Below are 17,143 nucleotides of genomic sequence, written 5' to 3' on the forward strand. Positions count from 1 at the left end.
ACCCAGTATAATAATAATATCACATGGTAAGATGGACAATATTTCAGTCCCATTCAAGATTCCAATATGTACAGTTGAGGCCGAAAGTTTACATACACCCATGGAATTCAGTGAAATTCGTTCACTTGCCAAACATCATTAAATTTACTATATCTTCAGAAATATAAATACTACCATGAAGAATTTGGTATCAAATTAAAGGGCATATTGAGCTCTTCCACATGATAGGAATACTGTTGAGATCAAAGTATATTTCAGGTGGAATTTTCGTTGAAGAAAAAAAGTAATATTAATGCTATTGTATTCTATTGTTAGTTTTTATATTTTAAACATTGTTTCATTAAAATTTATAAATGTCGAATCTATGATTTATATTACATTTTCTATCATAATATTTCACCACTGAACAAAAATGTGTAATCTGAAATGTTTGTTTTGAGAAGTAACTAGCACAAATATGAAATGTTTTTGTCAAGTTTTTATTTTTAATTTGTCTAAAATATGAAGATTTTTTGGGAAAAATTGTCACCTAAATATTTTTCAGCTCCTGGTGACAAAGCAATGTGATGAAGGGGTATGACATACTCATTAATTTAATATCAAATTTGTCATGATAGCACAAATATTTTATAAGATACAGTAAATTCTATGACGTTTGACAAATGTCAGCTTTTCTTTGAATTTCCTGGGTGTATGTAAACTTCTGGCCTCAACTGTATGTACATGTATTACTGATATCAATAAATGTAAAACAAACTGAAAGATGGATGTTTGAATGTTTTAGGATTTTTGTTTTTATGTAAGTCCATTTCAAGACTAATAAGATTTTTCTGATGAGTTTTAGCTAAAACTCCTGAAGGAGTGCTACTGTATTGAAAAAATAGAAACATGCATGATATCAGGGTACTTTTCCTTTGTATCCAACTTACCGCCTTTGAATATATCCCAGTGGATGCATAACCAGCTATAGTGTGTGTGTCTTCAACATGGATGGACAGAGATGATACTGAATTCCGAAGCATGGCATTGGTATCTTCATCTTGACTCTCAAAAGCTACATCAACCAAGAAATTCATCTCTGTCTGTCCTTGGCTTTGGGTGTACTGTTGTAACAGACATTTTGTGGTATACTTGGCAATGTTTTTGTTCTGAGACACAGTGAAGTACAGGAGATACCTAAACTCTTCCTTCCTAGGGATCACTACTTCCTCAATCAGCCTCTTAAATTCATTGCGATCTGAATCATAGAGAGAAGCAAGATAGACTGCAGCCATGTACTCCTGGAATAGTTTATGAGGAAAGAAGAATGTTGACTGAAGGTAGCGACTGCTCTTATCATGAATGGATGAGAGCTTATTCTCCTGTGACAACACCCCTACTTTGCATGCTGTTTCCACAGAGTCTGAGTACTGTTCAAGATCTTCTTCATTGAAAATAAGGTTATTTGATTGTAGTCCTGTAAAAGCAACCTTGGAAATTGGTTTCAGGAGTTTCTCTATTTCAGAGCGATATGTATTAAATAATGGGCTACTTAAATCTGGGATCTCTTTCTGAACATAACGCACCTTTAGGAATTCAAACACTTCACGGAATATTTCAGAAAATGTTTGAAAAGACTTCAACTCTTCTTTCTTGTTGTCATCAAGTTCTCTCCACATGTGACAGAGCATAGATATGTAGATAGGATATGGCGCCATATTCTCTGATATGATATCATTGTTTTCAAACAATTGGATGAATTCATCTGCTGTAGCCTCAGTGTCTTTGAAGTAATTGCGAATGTAAACCTTAGCATTCTCCCTGCTAAAGCCTTCCACGTGGATGAATGTGTATAGTCTTCTTAAACTATCATTCCATCTTATTTCATTGGCCTTCCATGGACGGCTTGTCACCATTACTGGGCAAGTATGAAGTTCATCTGAGCAAAGAATATCTTCAACAGTGATATCACCTCTCTCCATAGAATTTACACTGGATTTGGGATTAGTTCTTTGGTGTATAGATATACTTGATGGACTTGTATCTGATCCTACTGTGGTTTGATCAGCAGATCTTGATGTACCTGAAGGAAAATGCTGCATTACCCATGGTTGTTTGCCCTCCTCTAATCTTGATTTTTTTCTGTTTGTGCCTTGATCAAAACTTTGCTCTCTCTTATTGCTCATTTGGGATTCTGATTTCCTGTCAGTTTGATCATTTGACTCTGACTGAGCACCTTCTGAACCTTGCTTGGTTTCAGAGTGCTGTACAACCTTGCCACTAAACTCATCTAATCCATCACAGGCAATGAATACCTTTTCTGGATTTGAACGGATGTACTCTGTGATCTGACAGGCTGTTGCTGGGTTGTCCTTTGAGAGATAGGACTTAACTATCTGACCAATCGTGTATCGCTTGGCTTCACGCAGAGGGATAATGAGTACCCACACAAACTTTGAGAGATCTGGACTATCGTTTATCCAGTCCCATGCAATCTTAGCCAAGAATGTGGTCTTTCCAGCCCCTGCCTCTCCTTGGATCATAATCCGTTTGGGGAACACTCCATTGACTCTGAGATTAAAGAGATCCTTGTACTCAAGTTGATTCCTTTTACTTCGTTTTTCTTTTTCCAAGAAAAGGCTTGTGTACATATCTTCGAATGGCACAATAGAATCAGGATCTAGTGGATCAGCTCTTATCATACAGAAATCAGTCCTGTACTTGTCTTGGAGCTCATCTGTACATCTCTTAATCAGGTCAGGGGTAAGTGGTTTGGTCTCTGATACTGGAATTGTCACAGGTGTACCTAGGAAAAAAAGTGACATCTTTTAACTTTAAAGTCCCATGGAACAATTATAGACATATTTCTGCAAGCATAAGCTTTTTTGTCCTAAATGAATTTAATTCTTTTAAACTTATCAATAGAAAATGTATTGTTTCAAAGCATAAATTGAAGTGGAAATTCAGTGACGATCATAGCCCTTTTTTTAATTTGGTGCTGACATCGCGAAACAACACATTAACATGAACCTGTAAACAATGCATGCAATCAAATTTCTTGTCACGATCATGAGGTTATCTCAGAAAACTTAAAGGCCCAAATTCACAAGGGTGGTTTTGACGGTTGAGTCCATGGTTAATGTTGATTTCCTGTATGAATTATGCTTATTTTACAACGTATATCCAAAAATGTCAAACGCTTATGCAGATACACGCTATTGTCACAGTGCACCAAATTGACGCCTGCTGCCGTGGCTATCCACGCTATTTTATTATATGAGTCCATTGTTTTGAATTAGAGTCCACTCATCAACAGCGGACTCATGAATAAAATAGTGTATTTAACCACAGTAACAGGCATTAATTTGGCGCACTGATAAGTGTACATCAGCATCGGAAATTTATACAGGAAAAGTGTAGCTGTGAGAGATCACCAGAAGTCCATTTCACTGATAGACATGTACAATATACATACATTATGTATTTCTTTGTTTTTCGGCTTTTTGTTTTCTTGTGTGCATTTATAGTTTGAAATCGTAGGTGTTACTATTCCAGTCATAAATAAAAAAAAATTCATGGTCAATTTATGTCAGTTTATTTGTATAATGCATGCATTTTCAATCGACCGCAGTCCCATGGGAAAAAATTGTTTTCTGAGTGGCAGCATCTCAAATTAGGAGAGATTTTGACGAGGTATCAAAATGCTCAAACAAACTGAAACATCACCATTTATAGCCTAACTCTATAAGAAGTAAGATAAGTGTATCATTGTCAATATTACATTACATAATGATAGTGAACCCAATCAAGCAGGTCAATGGAATAGTGCCACTAGATGAAAAAAAAACAGTATTTTGTTTTAAGAATTGATTGAATTGACTTTTGAAGGCAGCCATCTTAACTTCCTTCTTCCCCTTACCTTTTGACTTTGTTAATAGATTTCCAGTAATCAACTTGTGAGAGAGGAAACCTAAGTCACTATGATATAAAGCCTCTGCAAGATGAGCCCTGATGTTTGTGTCTGGAAGCTGTTTATCCCTCCATCTTGTGAATACTGTCATCAATGCATCAGTAGTATCTTGTGTGTCTTTCTTTATTTTATCAAGAGTCACAAACGAGATATTCAGGTTAATGCCAACTTTCTTGTAGTAATTTGGTCCGATCTCTGTTGACAACATCAAAAGTTCTCTCTCACTGATGGTACTGTAGAAGAAATGAGAAATATCAAGTGCTGATATTATTGTGATGCAATATTGAGTACCAATTATCAAAATCAAATCTTATCTTCCCTATACTATAAATTTGGAGGTACGCATTACATCATGCAAAGCCTTGTCTTATCTTAAATGTAATGTACAAACCCAGTAGAATACACATGTACATGTATTATTTTCTACCTAAACTAAAATACTGTACAATCATCTCGAGTACTGAAGTGTGACGTCAGTTGCCATGGTGTCATGGTGGGCTGGTTCTGATCAAAGTCACACTAGCGATCATCTGTATTTGCAAATGACAATGGCTCATCTGAATAATAGATTGCAAGCGATCATTCCCATAGCAGCCATTTTCTCCTATGAGAAACAAACGCTTTCATTTGTCGGGTTCATTTGTTTAGAACCAGGCTGCCATGATACCATGGCAACTGACCTCATCAATTCCGTACTCTATAGTCTTTATCAAAATGTTTATATCAATCTAAGAGTATTATATATCATGATCTAGATTTCTTATTTTGATGTTTGTCCAAATTTTCTAGCATAAAAAGAAACAGATTTTTAATGCTCTGGTCACATCCCCCATGTGTACACCAAGTAAAATATTGATTTGTTTACATACTGTGATAATGCCGATACGTCTGCTGCTCCTGTTGAAGTTGATGCTCTTGAGGATACAGTTTCTTGTGAGACATCTTTATCATATAAAAGAAACAAATACAAGACATAAAGATGGTAATTTATATATCAAATAATGATAAAAAAAGCTTTATTCTCAGTTCTAAGACTAAACCTAACTGGGAAGACCACCCCATACAAAAGTTGAAAAGGGGAAAAAGGACTGAGCAACACTGAGGAAATTCTATTTAAATCGTATGTAAAATAAGAAATATGAAATTTCAAAATTTGATTTGATTTTAAGTGCCATTGACTTAATCCTTTTGTCATCCAATCAAGCAGATCCTTTATTGTCAAATCAAGACAATTTGAAAACTTTTAATTCCTAAATGTTTATAGTGAGTGACATCATCAACTCTCTTCAAAACAGTATCATAACAGTGAGTTTTTAACCCTATCCCTAAACCTAATTCCTAAATGTTTAGAGTGAGTGACATCATCAACTCTCTTCAAAACAGTATAGTAACAGTGAGTTTTTAACCCCATCCCTAACCCTAATTCCTAAATGTTTATAGTGAGTGACATCATCAACTCTCTTCAAAACAGTATCATAACAGTGAGTTTTTAACCCTATCCCTAACCCTAATTCCTAAATGTTTATAGTGAGTGACATCATCAACTCTCTTCAAAACAGTATCATAACAGTGAGTTTTTAACCCTATCCCTAACCCTAATTCCTAAATGTTTATAGTGAGTGACATCATCAACTCTCTTCAAAACAGTATCATAACAGTGAGTTTTTAACCCTATCCCTAAACCTAATTCCTAAATGTTTATAGTGAGTGACATCATCAACTCTCTTCAAAACAGTATCATAACAGTGAGTTTTTAACCCTATCCCTAAACCTAATTCCTAAATGTTTAGAGTGAGTGACATCATCAACTCTCTTCAAAACAGTATAGTAACAGTGAGTTTTTAACCCTATCCCTAAACCTAATTCCTAAATGTTTATAGTGAGTGACATCATCAACTCTCTTCAAAACAGTATCGTAACAGTGAGTTTCTAACCCTATCCCTAACCCTAATTCCTAAATGTTTATAGTGAGTGACATCATCAACTCTCTTCAAAACAGTATCATAACAGTGAGTTTTTAACCCTATCCCTAAACCTAATTCCTAAATGTTTAGAGTGAGTGACATCATCAACTCTCTTCAAAACAGTATCATAACAGTGAGTTTTTAACCCTATCCCTAACCCTAATTCCTAAATGTTTATAGTGAGTGACATCATCAACTCTCTACAAAACAGTATCGTAACAGTGAGTTTTTAACCCTATCCCTAACCCTAATTCCTAAATGTTTATAGTGAGTGACATCATCAACTCTCTTCAAAACAGTATAGTAACAGTGAGTTTTTAACCCTATCCCTAACCCTAATTCCTAAATGTTTATAGTGAGTGACATCATCAACTCTCTTCAAAACAGTATCGTAACAGTGAGTTTTTAACCCTATCCCTAACCCTAATTCCTAAATGTTTATAGTGAGTGACATCAACTCTCTTCAAAACAGTATCATAACAGTGAGTTTTTAACCCTATCCCTAAACCTAATTCCTAAATGTTTAGAGTGAGTGACATCATCAACTCTCTTCAAAACAGTATAGTAACAGTGAGTTTTTAACCCTATCCCTAAACCTAATTCCTAAATGTTTATAGTGAGTGACATCATCAACTCTCTTCAAAACAGTATCGTAACAGTGAGTTTTTAACCCTATCCCTAAACCTAATTCCTAAATGTTTAGAGTGAGTGACATCATCAACTCTCTTCAAAACAGTATCATAACAGTGAGTTTTTAACCCTATCCCTAACCCTAATTCCTAAATGTTTATAGTGAGTGACATCATCAACTCTCTTCAAAACAGTATCATAACAGTGAGTTTTTAACCCTATCCCTAACCCTAATTCCTAAATGTTTATAGTGAGTGACATCATCAACTCTCTTCAAAACAGTATCATAACAGTGAGTTTTTAACCCTATCCCTAACCCTAATTCCTAAATGTTTATAGTGAGTGACATCATCAACTCTCTTCAAAACAGTATCATAACAGTGAGTTTTTAACCCTATCCCTAACCCTAATTCCTAAATGTTTATAGTGAGTGACATCATCAACTCTCTTCAAAACAGTATCGTAACAGTGAGTTTTTAACCCTATCCCTAACCCTAATTCCTAAATGTTTATAGTGAGTGACATCATCAACTCTCTTCAAAACAGTATCATAACAGTGAGTTTTTAACCCTATCCCTAACCCTAATTCCTAAATATTTAGAGTGAGTGACATCATCAACTCTCTTCAAAACAGTATAGTAACAGTGAGTTTTTAACCCTATCCCTAACCCTAATTCCTAAATGTTTATAGTGAGTGACATCATCAACTCTCTTCAAAACAGTATCATAACAGTGAGTTTTTAACCCTATCCCTAACCCTAATTCCTAAATATTTAGAGTGAGTGACATCATCAACTCTCTTCAAAACAGTATCGTAACAGTGAGTTTTTAACCCTATCCCTAACCCTAATTCCTAAATGTTTATAGTGAGTGACATCATCAACTCTCTTCAAAACAGTATCATAACAGTGAGTTTTTAACCCTATCCCTAACACTAATTCCTAAATATTTAGAGTGAGTGACATCATCAACTCTCTTCAAAACAGTATAGTAACAGTGAGTTTTTAACCCTATCCCTAACCCTAATTCCTAAATGTTTAGAGTGAGTGACATCATCAACTCTCTTCAAAACAGTATCGTCACAGTGAGTTTTTAACCCTATCCCTAACCCTAATTCCTAAATGTTTATAGTGAGTAACAGTGAGTTTTTAACCCTATCCCTAACCCTAATTCCTAAATGTTTATAGTGAGTGACATCATCAACTCTCTTCAAAACAGTATCGTAACAGTGAGTTTTTAACCCTATCCCTAACCCTAATTCCTAAATGTTTATAGTGAGTGACATCATCAACTCTCTTTAAAACAGTATCATAACAGTGAGTTTTTAACTCTATCCCTAACCCTAATTCCTAAATGTTTATAGTAAGTGACATCATCAACTCTCTTCAAAACAGTATCATAACAGTGAGTTTTTAACCCTATCCCTAACCCTAATTCCTAAATGTTTAGAGTGAGTGACATCATCAACTCTCTTCAAAACTGTATCGTAACAGTGAGTTTTTAACCCTATCCCTAACCCTAATTCCTAAATGTTTATAGTGAGTGACATCATCAACTCTCTTCAAAACAGTATCGTAACAGTGAGTTTTTAACCCTATCCCTAACCCTAATTCCTAAATGTTTATAGTGAGTGACCTCATCAACTCTCTTCAAAACAGTATCGTAACAGTGAGTTTTTAACCCTATCCCTAACCCTAATTCCTAAATGTTTATAGTGAGTGACATCATCAACTCTCTTCAAAACAGTATCATAACAGTGAGTTTTTAACCCTATCCCTAACCCTAATTCCTAAATATTTAGAGTGAGTGACATCATCAACTCTCTTCAAAACAGTATAGTAACAGTGAGTTTTTAACCCTATCCCTAACCCTAATTCCTAAATGTTTATAGTGAGTGACATCATCAACTCTCTTCAAAACAGTATCATAACAGTGAGTTTTTAACCCTATCCCTAACCCTAATTCCTAAATATTTAGAGTGAGTGACATCATCAACTCTCTTCAAAACAGTATCGTAACAGTGAGTTTTTAACCCTATCCCTAACCCTAATTCCTAAATGTTTATAGTGAGTGACATCATCAACTCTCTTCAAAACAGTATCATAACAGTGAGTTTTTAACCCTATCCCTAACACTAATTCCTAAATATTTAGAGTGAGTGACATCATCAACTCTCTTCAAAACAGTATAGTAACAGTGAGTTTTTAACCCTATCCCTAACCCTAATTCCTAAATGTTTAGAGTGAGTGACATCATCAACTCTCTTCAAAACAGTATCGTAACAGTGAGTTTTTAACCCTATCCCTAACCCTAATTCCTAAATGTTTATAGTGAGTAACAGTGAGTTTTTAACCCTATCCCTAACCCTAATTCCTAAATGTTTAGAGTGAGTGACATCATCAACTCTCTTCAAAACAGTATCGTAACAGTGAGTTTTTAACCCTATCCCTAACCCTAATTCCTAAATGTTTATAGTGAGTGACATCATCAACTCTCTTTAAAACAGTATCATAACAGTGAGTTTTTAACTCTATCCCTAACCCTAATTCCTAAATGTTTATAGTGAGTGACATCATCAACTCTCTTCAAAACAGTATCGTAACAGTGAGTTTTTAACCCTATCCCTAACCCTAATTCCTAAATGTTTATAGTGAGTGACATCATCAACTCTCTTTAAAACAGTATCATAACAGTGAGTTTTTAACTCTATCCCTAACCCTAATTCCTAAATGTTTATAGTGAGTGACATCATCAACTCTCTTCAAAACAGTATCATAACAGTGAGTTTTTAACCCTATCCCTAACCCTAATTCCTAAATGTTTAGAGTGAGTGACATCATCAACTCTCTTCAAAACTGTATCGTAACAGTGAGTTTTTAACCCTATCCCTAACCCTAATTCCTAAATGTTTATAGTGAGTGACATCATCAACTCTCTTCAAAACAGTATCGTAACAGTGAGTTTTTAACCCTATCCCTAACCCTAATTCCTAAATGTTTATAGTGAGTGACCTCATCAACTCTCTTCAAAACAGTATCGTAACAGTGAGTTTTTAACCCTATCCCTAACCCTAATTCCTAAATGTTTATAGTGAGTGACATCATCAACTCTCTTCAAAACAGTATCGTAACAGTGAGTTTTTAACACTATTCCTAACCCTAATTCCTAAATGTTTAGAGTGAGTGACATCATCAACTCTCTTCAAAACAGTATCGTAACAGTGAGTTTTTAACCCTATCCCTAACCCTAATTCCTAAATGTTTATAGTGAGTGACATCATCAACTCTCTTCAAAACAGTATCGTAACAGTGAGTTTTTAACCCTATCCCTAATTCCTAAATGTTTATAGTGAGTGACATCATCAACTCTCTTCAAAACAGTATCATAACAGTGAGTTTTTAACCCTATCCCTAACCCTAATTCCTAAATGTTTATAGTGAGTGACATCATCAACTCTCTTCAAAACAGTATCATAACAGTGAGTTTTTAACCCTATCCCTAACCCTAATTCCTAAATGTTTAGAGTGAGTGACATCATCAACTCTCTTCAAAACTGTATCGTAACAGTGAGTTTTTAACCCTATCCCTAACCCTAATTCCTAAATGTTTATAGTGAGTGACATCATCAACTCTCTTCAAAACAGTATCGTAACAGTGAGTTTTTAACCCTATCCCTAACCCTAATTCCTAAATGTTTATAGTGAGTGACCTCATCAACTCTCTTCAAAACAGTATCGTAACAGTGAGTTTTTAACCCTATCCCTAACCCTAATTCCTAAATGTTTATAGTGAGTGACCTCATAAACTCTCTTCAAAACAGTATCGTAACAGTGAGTTTTTAACACTATTCCTAACCCTAATTCCTAAATGTTTAGAGTGAGTGACATCATCAACTCTCTTCAAAACAGTATCATAACAGTGAGTTTTTAACCCTATCCCTAATTCCTAAATGTTTATAGTGAGTGACATCATCAACTCTCTTCAAAACAGTATCATAACAGTGAGTTTTTAACTCTATCCCTAACCCTAATTCCTAAATGTTTATAGTAAGTGACATCATCAACTCTCTTCAAAACAGTATCATAACAGTGAGTTTTTAACCCTATCCCTAACCCTAATTCCTAAATGTTTATAGTGAGTGACATCATCAACTCTCTTCAAAACAGTATCGTAACAGTGAGTTTTTAACCCTATCCCTAACCCTAATTCCTAAATGTTTATAGTGAGTGACCTCATCAACTCTCTTCAAAACAGTATCGTAACAGTGAGTTTTTAACCCTATCCCTAACCCTAATTCCTAAATGTTTATAGTGAGTGACCTCATCAACTCTCTTCAAAACAGTATCGTAACAGTGAGTTTTTAACACTATTCCTAACCCTAATTCCTAAATGTTTATAGTGAGTGACATCATCAACTCTCTTCAAAACAGTATCGTAACAGTGAGTTTTTAACACTATTCCTAACCCTAATTCCTAAATGTTTAGAGTGAGTGACATCATCAACTCTCTTCAAAACAGTATCGTAACAGTGAGTTTTTAACCCTATCCCTAACCCTAATTCCTAAATGTTTATAGTGAGTGACATCATCAACTCTCTTCAAAACAGTATCGTAACAGTGAGTTTTTAACCCTATCCCTAACCCTAATTCCTAAATGTTTATAGTGAGTGACATCATCAACTCTCTTCAAAACAGTATCGTAACAGTGAGTTTTTAACCCTATCCCTAACCCTAATTCCTAAATGTTTATAGTGAGTGACCTCATCAACTCTCTTCAAAACAGTATCGTAACAGTGAGTTTTTAACCCTATCCCTAACCCTAATTCCTAAATGTTTATAGTGAGTGACATCATCAACTCTCTTCAAAACAGTATCGTAACAGTGAGTTTTTAAACCCTATCCCTAACCCTAATTCCTAAATGTTTATAGTGAGTGACATCATCAACTCTCTTCAAAACAGTATCGTAACAGTGAGTTTTTAACCCTATCCCTAACCCTAATTCCTAAATGTTTAGAGTGAGTGACATCATCAACTCTCTTCAAAACAGTATCGTAACAGTGAGTTTTTAACCCTATCCCTAACCCTAATTCCTAAATGTTTAGAGTGACATCATCAACTCTCTTCAAAACAGTATCGTAACAGTGAGTTTTTAACCCTATCCCTAACCCTAATTCCTAAATGTTTAAAGTGAGTGACATCATCAACTCTCTACAAAACAGTATCGTAACAGTGAGTTTTTAACCCTATCCCTAACCCTAATTCCTAAATGTTTATAGTGAGTGACATCATCAACTCTCTTCAAAACAGTATCATAACAGTGAGTTTTTAACTCTATCCCTATTCCTAAATGTTTATAGTGAGTGACATCATCAACTCTCTTCAAAACAGTATCGTAACAGTGAGTTTTTAACCCTATCCCTAACCCTAATTCCTAAATGTTTATAGTGAGTGACATCATCAACTCTCTTCAAAACAGTATCATAACAGTGAGTTTTTAACTCTATCCCTATTCCTAAATGTTTATAGTGAGTGACATCATCAACTCTCTTCAAAACAGTATCGTAACAGTGAGTTTTTAACCCTATCCCTAACCCTAATTCCTAAATGTTTATAGTGAGTGACATCATCAACTCTCTTCAAAACAGTATCGTAACAGTGAGTTTTTAACCCTATCCCTAACCCTAATTCCTAAATGTTTAGAGTGAGTGACATCATCAACTCTCTTCAAAACAGTATCATAACAGTGAGTTTTTAACTCTATCCCTAACCCTAATTCCTAAATGTTTATAGTGAGTGACATCATCAACTCTCTTCAAAACAGTATCGTAACAGTGAGTTTTTAACCCTATCCCTAACCCTAATTCCTAAATGTTTAGAGTGAGTGACATCATCAACTCTCTTCAAAACTGTATCGTAACAGTGAGTTTTTAACTCTATCCAGTTTGTAAAATTATTTTCCCCAACACAGTTCTGGAACAAAACATGAATAGTCATGACCTGCGTCTTCGGAATAAGAGTACGCATGCGCGTGGACTTAATTTTTATAAATTTTTTTTTTCAGTGCCTCAATCAGTGGTCTTTAGCGTTCACATTGCCACGAATGAATCAGCACCCTCAAATTACCGGTACCCTTACATAGTTACATGGGCCATATAGGCTTAGATCTATATCTAGATCGAATTCTTAAACACTTATCAAACTAGCTGCCATTAATGACAAGACAAAATGTAAGTCTAGGGCTAGCCTAGGCTAGCGCATTAATATACCTCAAATCTGGACCTGTCTAATGCCTAATACTCGTTAGTACAAGCAGCCAACTAATGCCAGGGTTAACTTCAAACTGGTTAATGCGAAACTTTATGTTGAATTAGGTTAGCTTCTAGTAGTCAGGGGCCACAGAACGGTTTTCAAAGTGGGGGGCTGACCATGCTAAAAATCACAATCGTATGGTCAGTTTTGCGTTTTTGTACACGGTTTTGGAAAAAAGTGGGGGGGGGGCTGAAGCCCCCCCAGCCCCCCCTGGTTCCGCGGCCCCTGGAAGTAGCCTTGGTTTAATAGGTCTAGTCCGTATACAGAACCAGTCCTAGATCTAAATAAATTTATCTTAGATCTAGTCTAGTCCCTAGATCTTGATAGACTCTGATCTACGCTGTATCAGCATGGAACACAATCTAACGTCATGCACAAATTAACGTCAGTGAGCAGAACATAGCCTACATTATAAACTGTTTAACACATGCAACTCTGCAATCGCAGAGTAAACTCTTGATCTTGATCCCCTTCTTGATCAACAATAGATTGATCTGCATTTTCTTTACCAATTATTAAGCTTTCACCTGCTCCTAATGGGCAATTGTTTTACCAATTCTATATACAGACTACACTTATTTAAACCAAGGCGACCATGGCTTATTGCCACGGTCTAACCGGGGTCTAACTTAAGCCCCTTTCACAGTGTATGTTGCAACATAATTGTGACCAAGTGATTGCAAACAGTCGCACAAGCAATTGTGAAAGCCCCTGTAGGTAAACGTAAAGTTCAGAATATTAGTCAGCCACAGGGTGACCAGATTTCACAAAATGAAATATGGGACAATGGACTACACAGTGTTAGACATGTGAAAAAAGATGTAAAGAATTGGAAGGGAGGGTGAATGGAAAAATAAAGGAGAGAAAGAAAAGACAAAAGAAAAGAGATGAATTGAGAAGAAAGAAAAAAATGAAGGGGACAATAAAGGGAAAAAAATTAAAGAAAGTAAGAATAAAAGGATAAGAATAAAAGGGAGAAAAAAGGTTTCCGTCATTCTTTGAATTGAATATAGAAAGAAAGAAAAAGAAAGGAAGGGAAGATGAACAAATGTGTGAAAGACAAAATAAAGGAGAGAAAAAAAAGAAATTAAGAAAAAAGGATGAGGAAAAAAGAAAGAATGAAGGAAAAAAAATGTTTCCTTCATTCTTTGAAAGAAAGATGAAAAACAGGAAGGAGAAAAGGGAGGGAAAGAAAGAATAAGGGAAAAGATTTAAAAGGAAAAATAAAATAAAAAATGATATAAAGGAGGAATTAAAGAGGGAGGAAAGAATGAGGAGAGAATGAAAAAAAAGAAAATAATGGAAGGAGAGAAAGAACGAAAAGAAAAATTTGATGGTGCTGATTCATTCGTGGCAACGTGAACACCAAAACACAACCACTGAGTGAATTAATTTTGTAATGATAGTCAAGGCCATGTGCATATACTCGTATTCTGAAGAAGCAAGTCATGAATATTCATATTTTGTTCCAGAACTGCGGTGGGAAAAATAATTTCGCATCCAGGCCAGGGGGGAGGGGGGGCCTCGGAGCCCCTTCCCCCCACAAACGATTCAAGCAATATTTTCACAGCGAGAAATTTTTTTACTGCACTGCTCGCTGACTTTTTACTTTCTAGTCTTTCGCAACTTTTGAGATCAGTTTTGTTAAGCAAAAATTACGCAACATTATGTTGCGTAGTAGGGGATGTAGGGGAAGGCGGGGTAAGTTGAGCATAGGGGCAAGTTCAGCCACCACCCCCAGGCTAATAATGAATGATCAGACATTATTGTGGTGTCATGTATTGATGACCCATTGCATAACCCTTAATCCCACCACTTGTTTTCAACTTTGAAACAAAAAGTACTTTTAGTCAGGGGCCTTAGCAAAATTTTGGGGACAGGATTTACAAAAGCGCCATTTTTTGCATGTGGGTCCCTGGTATCAAAAGCAATAATTCTAGATAGGGTGCCTCGAAATCGGTGAAGGGCACCCTATTTTAAAATGCTAATTTATGCAAATTTTATGCAAAAACTCATAATTCACCATGTCTCACTAAAAATAATTTTCAAATGCCCAATTTTTGTGTATTTGGGTCTTCTTTTGCTAAACATTCAACTGCAGGTCGATTTTTATAAAATTGGTGAGTATGAATTAATTTTTAAGGTTAATTTATGCAAATTATATGCAAATCACATATAAAAACACATGTATTATCATATATCGACATATAGAATTGTCAAAATCACATTTTTTTTCCACATGTGTCACTGGTACCAAAAGCATTAATTTCTTGATAGTATGCCTCGATATCAATGACTGGAATCCTTTTTCATAGGGCTAATTTGTGCAAAATTATGCAACATCACACTATTCACTGTGAATTACTGTATATGTATAGTACAGACCTAAACTTTTCTATAGAAGCCTATTTCTTTTCTTTTTTTTCGGGGGGGGGGGGGGTATTTGGGATTTATTTTGACGGGGCATCAAATCTAGATTGATTTCTGTACAGCTCCTGAATAAGAATCAATTTTCAATGTTAATGCAAATTTATGCAAAATTTATGCAAATATGTGTAAAACTCATCAACTATCGTATTTTGAGGTTTTAAACCGAGGGACAAGCACAACACTATGCATATGAGACACTGTTACACAATTCATTCATTATGGTGACTTTCCATGCGACCAGAGGAGAGCATCATGTTTAAAATGCAAATTTATGCAAATTATAAATCCTGTGCATACCCCTTTCACAATAAAAAAAACCCCGAAATCATATGGAAAAGAAAAACTGTATTTCATCTTTCTTTTCAAATCAACTCAAGAGGTCAGATTTCTTTCCCAAGTAGAGTTTTCCCCTGTCAGAAAGAGGAGGGTATATGGATGGTTCTCATGGCAGAAAAAGCTGTCCATTTCTGCCCCTCTGACAACTATGTACATTTTTTTTAGAACAGAGACACATAAGATTTGAGCAAAGAGACATGATCCTTCTTATTTTTCTGTCGTCCCTTGATTGAAGGTGACTTGAATCATTCAGTGATTTTTCTTGATTGACTTATGAATTGATCTCTATCCAAGACCCAATTCTCCCAATCAATTTTAGGCCGAATCAGAGTCGAATCTGTCTGGAATAGGTCCCGAATCGGAGCTATCGACTTCCCAAAATAATTGTCCAAATGCCTCCCCAAAATTAATTCAACCGAATTCCATCCAAATACATCCCAAATGTGGCTCAAAAAAGTGTGTTTTGGCCACATTCTGGAGTATTTTGGAGGATATTCAGCTGGTTTTAAAATTTTCAAGACAAGCAGAATCTCTCCACGAATGTTTCCGTTGGGTATGCAGAACAGAATAGTCCCGGATCCTTCCGAAGCGATTCCGGGAGCTCCCCGAATCCGAGATGAATAAGTACCGAATCCAGGCCATTTTGGGCAGAATTGATCCGACTTTGTTTGGGAGAATTTGGTTTTGGTGTAACCCTTTGCTTAAAGCTAGGGTTAGAACGGAACCGAATTAGCTGCGAATCCATCCATATACATGTATTCTGGTGGTTTCAGGAATATTCTGTTTTGCCTTCGTAAATGCAAGGAAATTCGGGAACATTCGCTGAAAACTAATTCAGCTCATTTTGAAATGTTCAAAACCAGCCGAATACCCTCCAGACTATTCCCGAATGATACTACAACAAATTCCATTCGGGCCACATTCGGGATGTATTCCGATGGAATTCGGGTTGGATATTTGGAGGCATTTTGGGGTATTTTGGGAAGATTAAGACCTATTCGTATCAGTCGTAGAGTAAAGGTCCCACTCTTGCCCCCCCCCCCCAATATCGTACGAATCATTACTCGAATACAAAGAAGAATATAGACGAGTGAGATGAATCGGCCAGAAATTAGAAAAAATGGCATCCAAAAAGCTGCCGAATCGGTAAATTATAGCCCATTTCGAAAGAATCTGGCACACTTTCGGGAAATTCTGTGGCGTAGGCCTACTCTGCAAATTCGGGCATAATCGTTCGATTCGGGTCTTATTCAGGTCGTCATTTGGCGATAATCGAAGATTCGGGCTAAATTCGGCTCGATTCTGGCCGCTCTGGCTCGATTTTTGCCACTGTTCTGGTTGGCATACGGCTTTATGCCTTATGCAATATATGATTAGTCAATGGAATACAGCTTCATACATAAAATTATTGTTAATTTACATGATATAACACACTTTTGCATGGAAACGGGATTTTCAATAGCATACAATTGAAGATTTGAACTGAGTGATAGAGGTACTTCAACAGTTAGGCCCCTTTTCCACT

General features: G+C 35.8%; 1 protein-coding gene across 11 annotated transcripts in view; it reads right to left on the bottom strand.

Annotated features, from left to right (window-relative positions):
• Positions 1–17,143, bottom strand: part of LOC121416767 — a 91,739-nt gene that overhangs the window by 55,717 nt on the left and 18,879 nt on the right. For all 11 annotated transcript variants that reach the window (XM_041610229.1, XM_041610232.1, XM_041610234.1 and 8 more), the window contains 3 exons: positions 4,819–4,891; positions 3,899–4,182; positions 930–2,785 (listed from right to left, as the gene is read on the bottom strand). In XM_041610229.1, coding sequence (XP_041466163.1) covers positions 930–2,785; positions 3,899–4,182; positions 4,819–4,891 — 2,213 coding nt within the window. The remainder of the gene's footprint in view (positions 1–929; positions 2,786–3,898; positions 4,183–4,818; positions 4,892–17,143) is intronic.

Source organism: Lytechinus variegatus, chromosome 6, assembly GCF_018143015.1.
Source record: "Lytechinus variegatus isolate NC3 chromosome 6, Lvar_3.0, whole genome shotgun sequence".
NCBI classification, from domain to species: Eukaryota; Metazoa; Echinodermata; class Echinoidea; order Temnopleuroida; family Toxopneustidae; genus Lytechinus; species Lytechinus variegatus.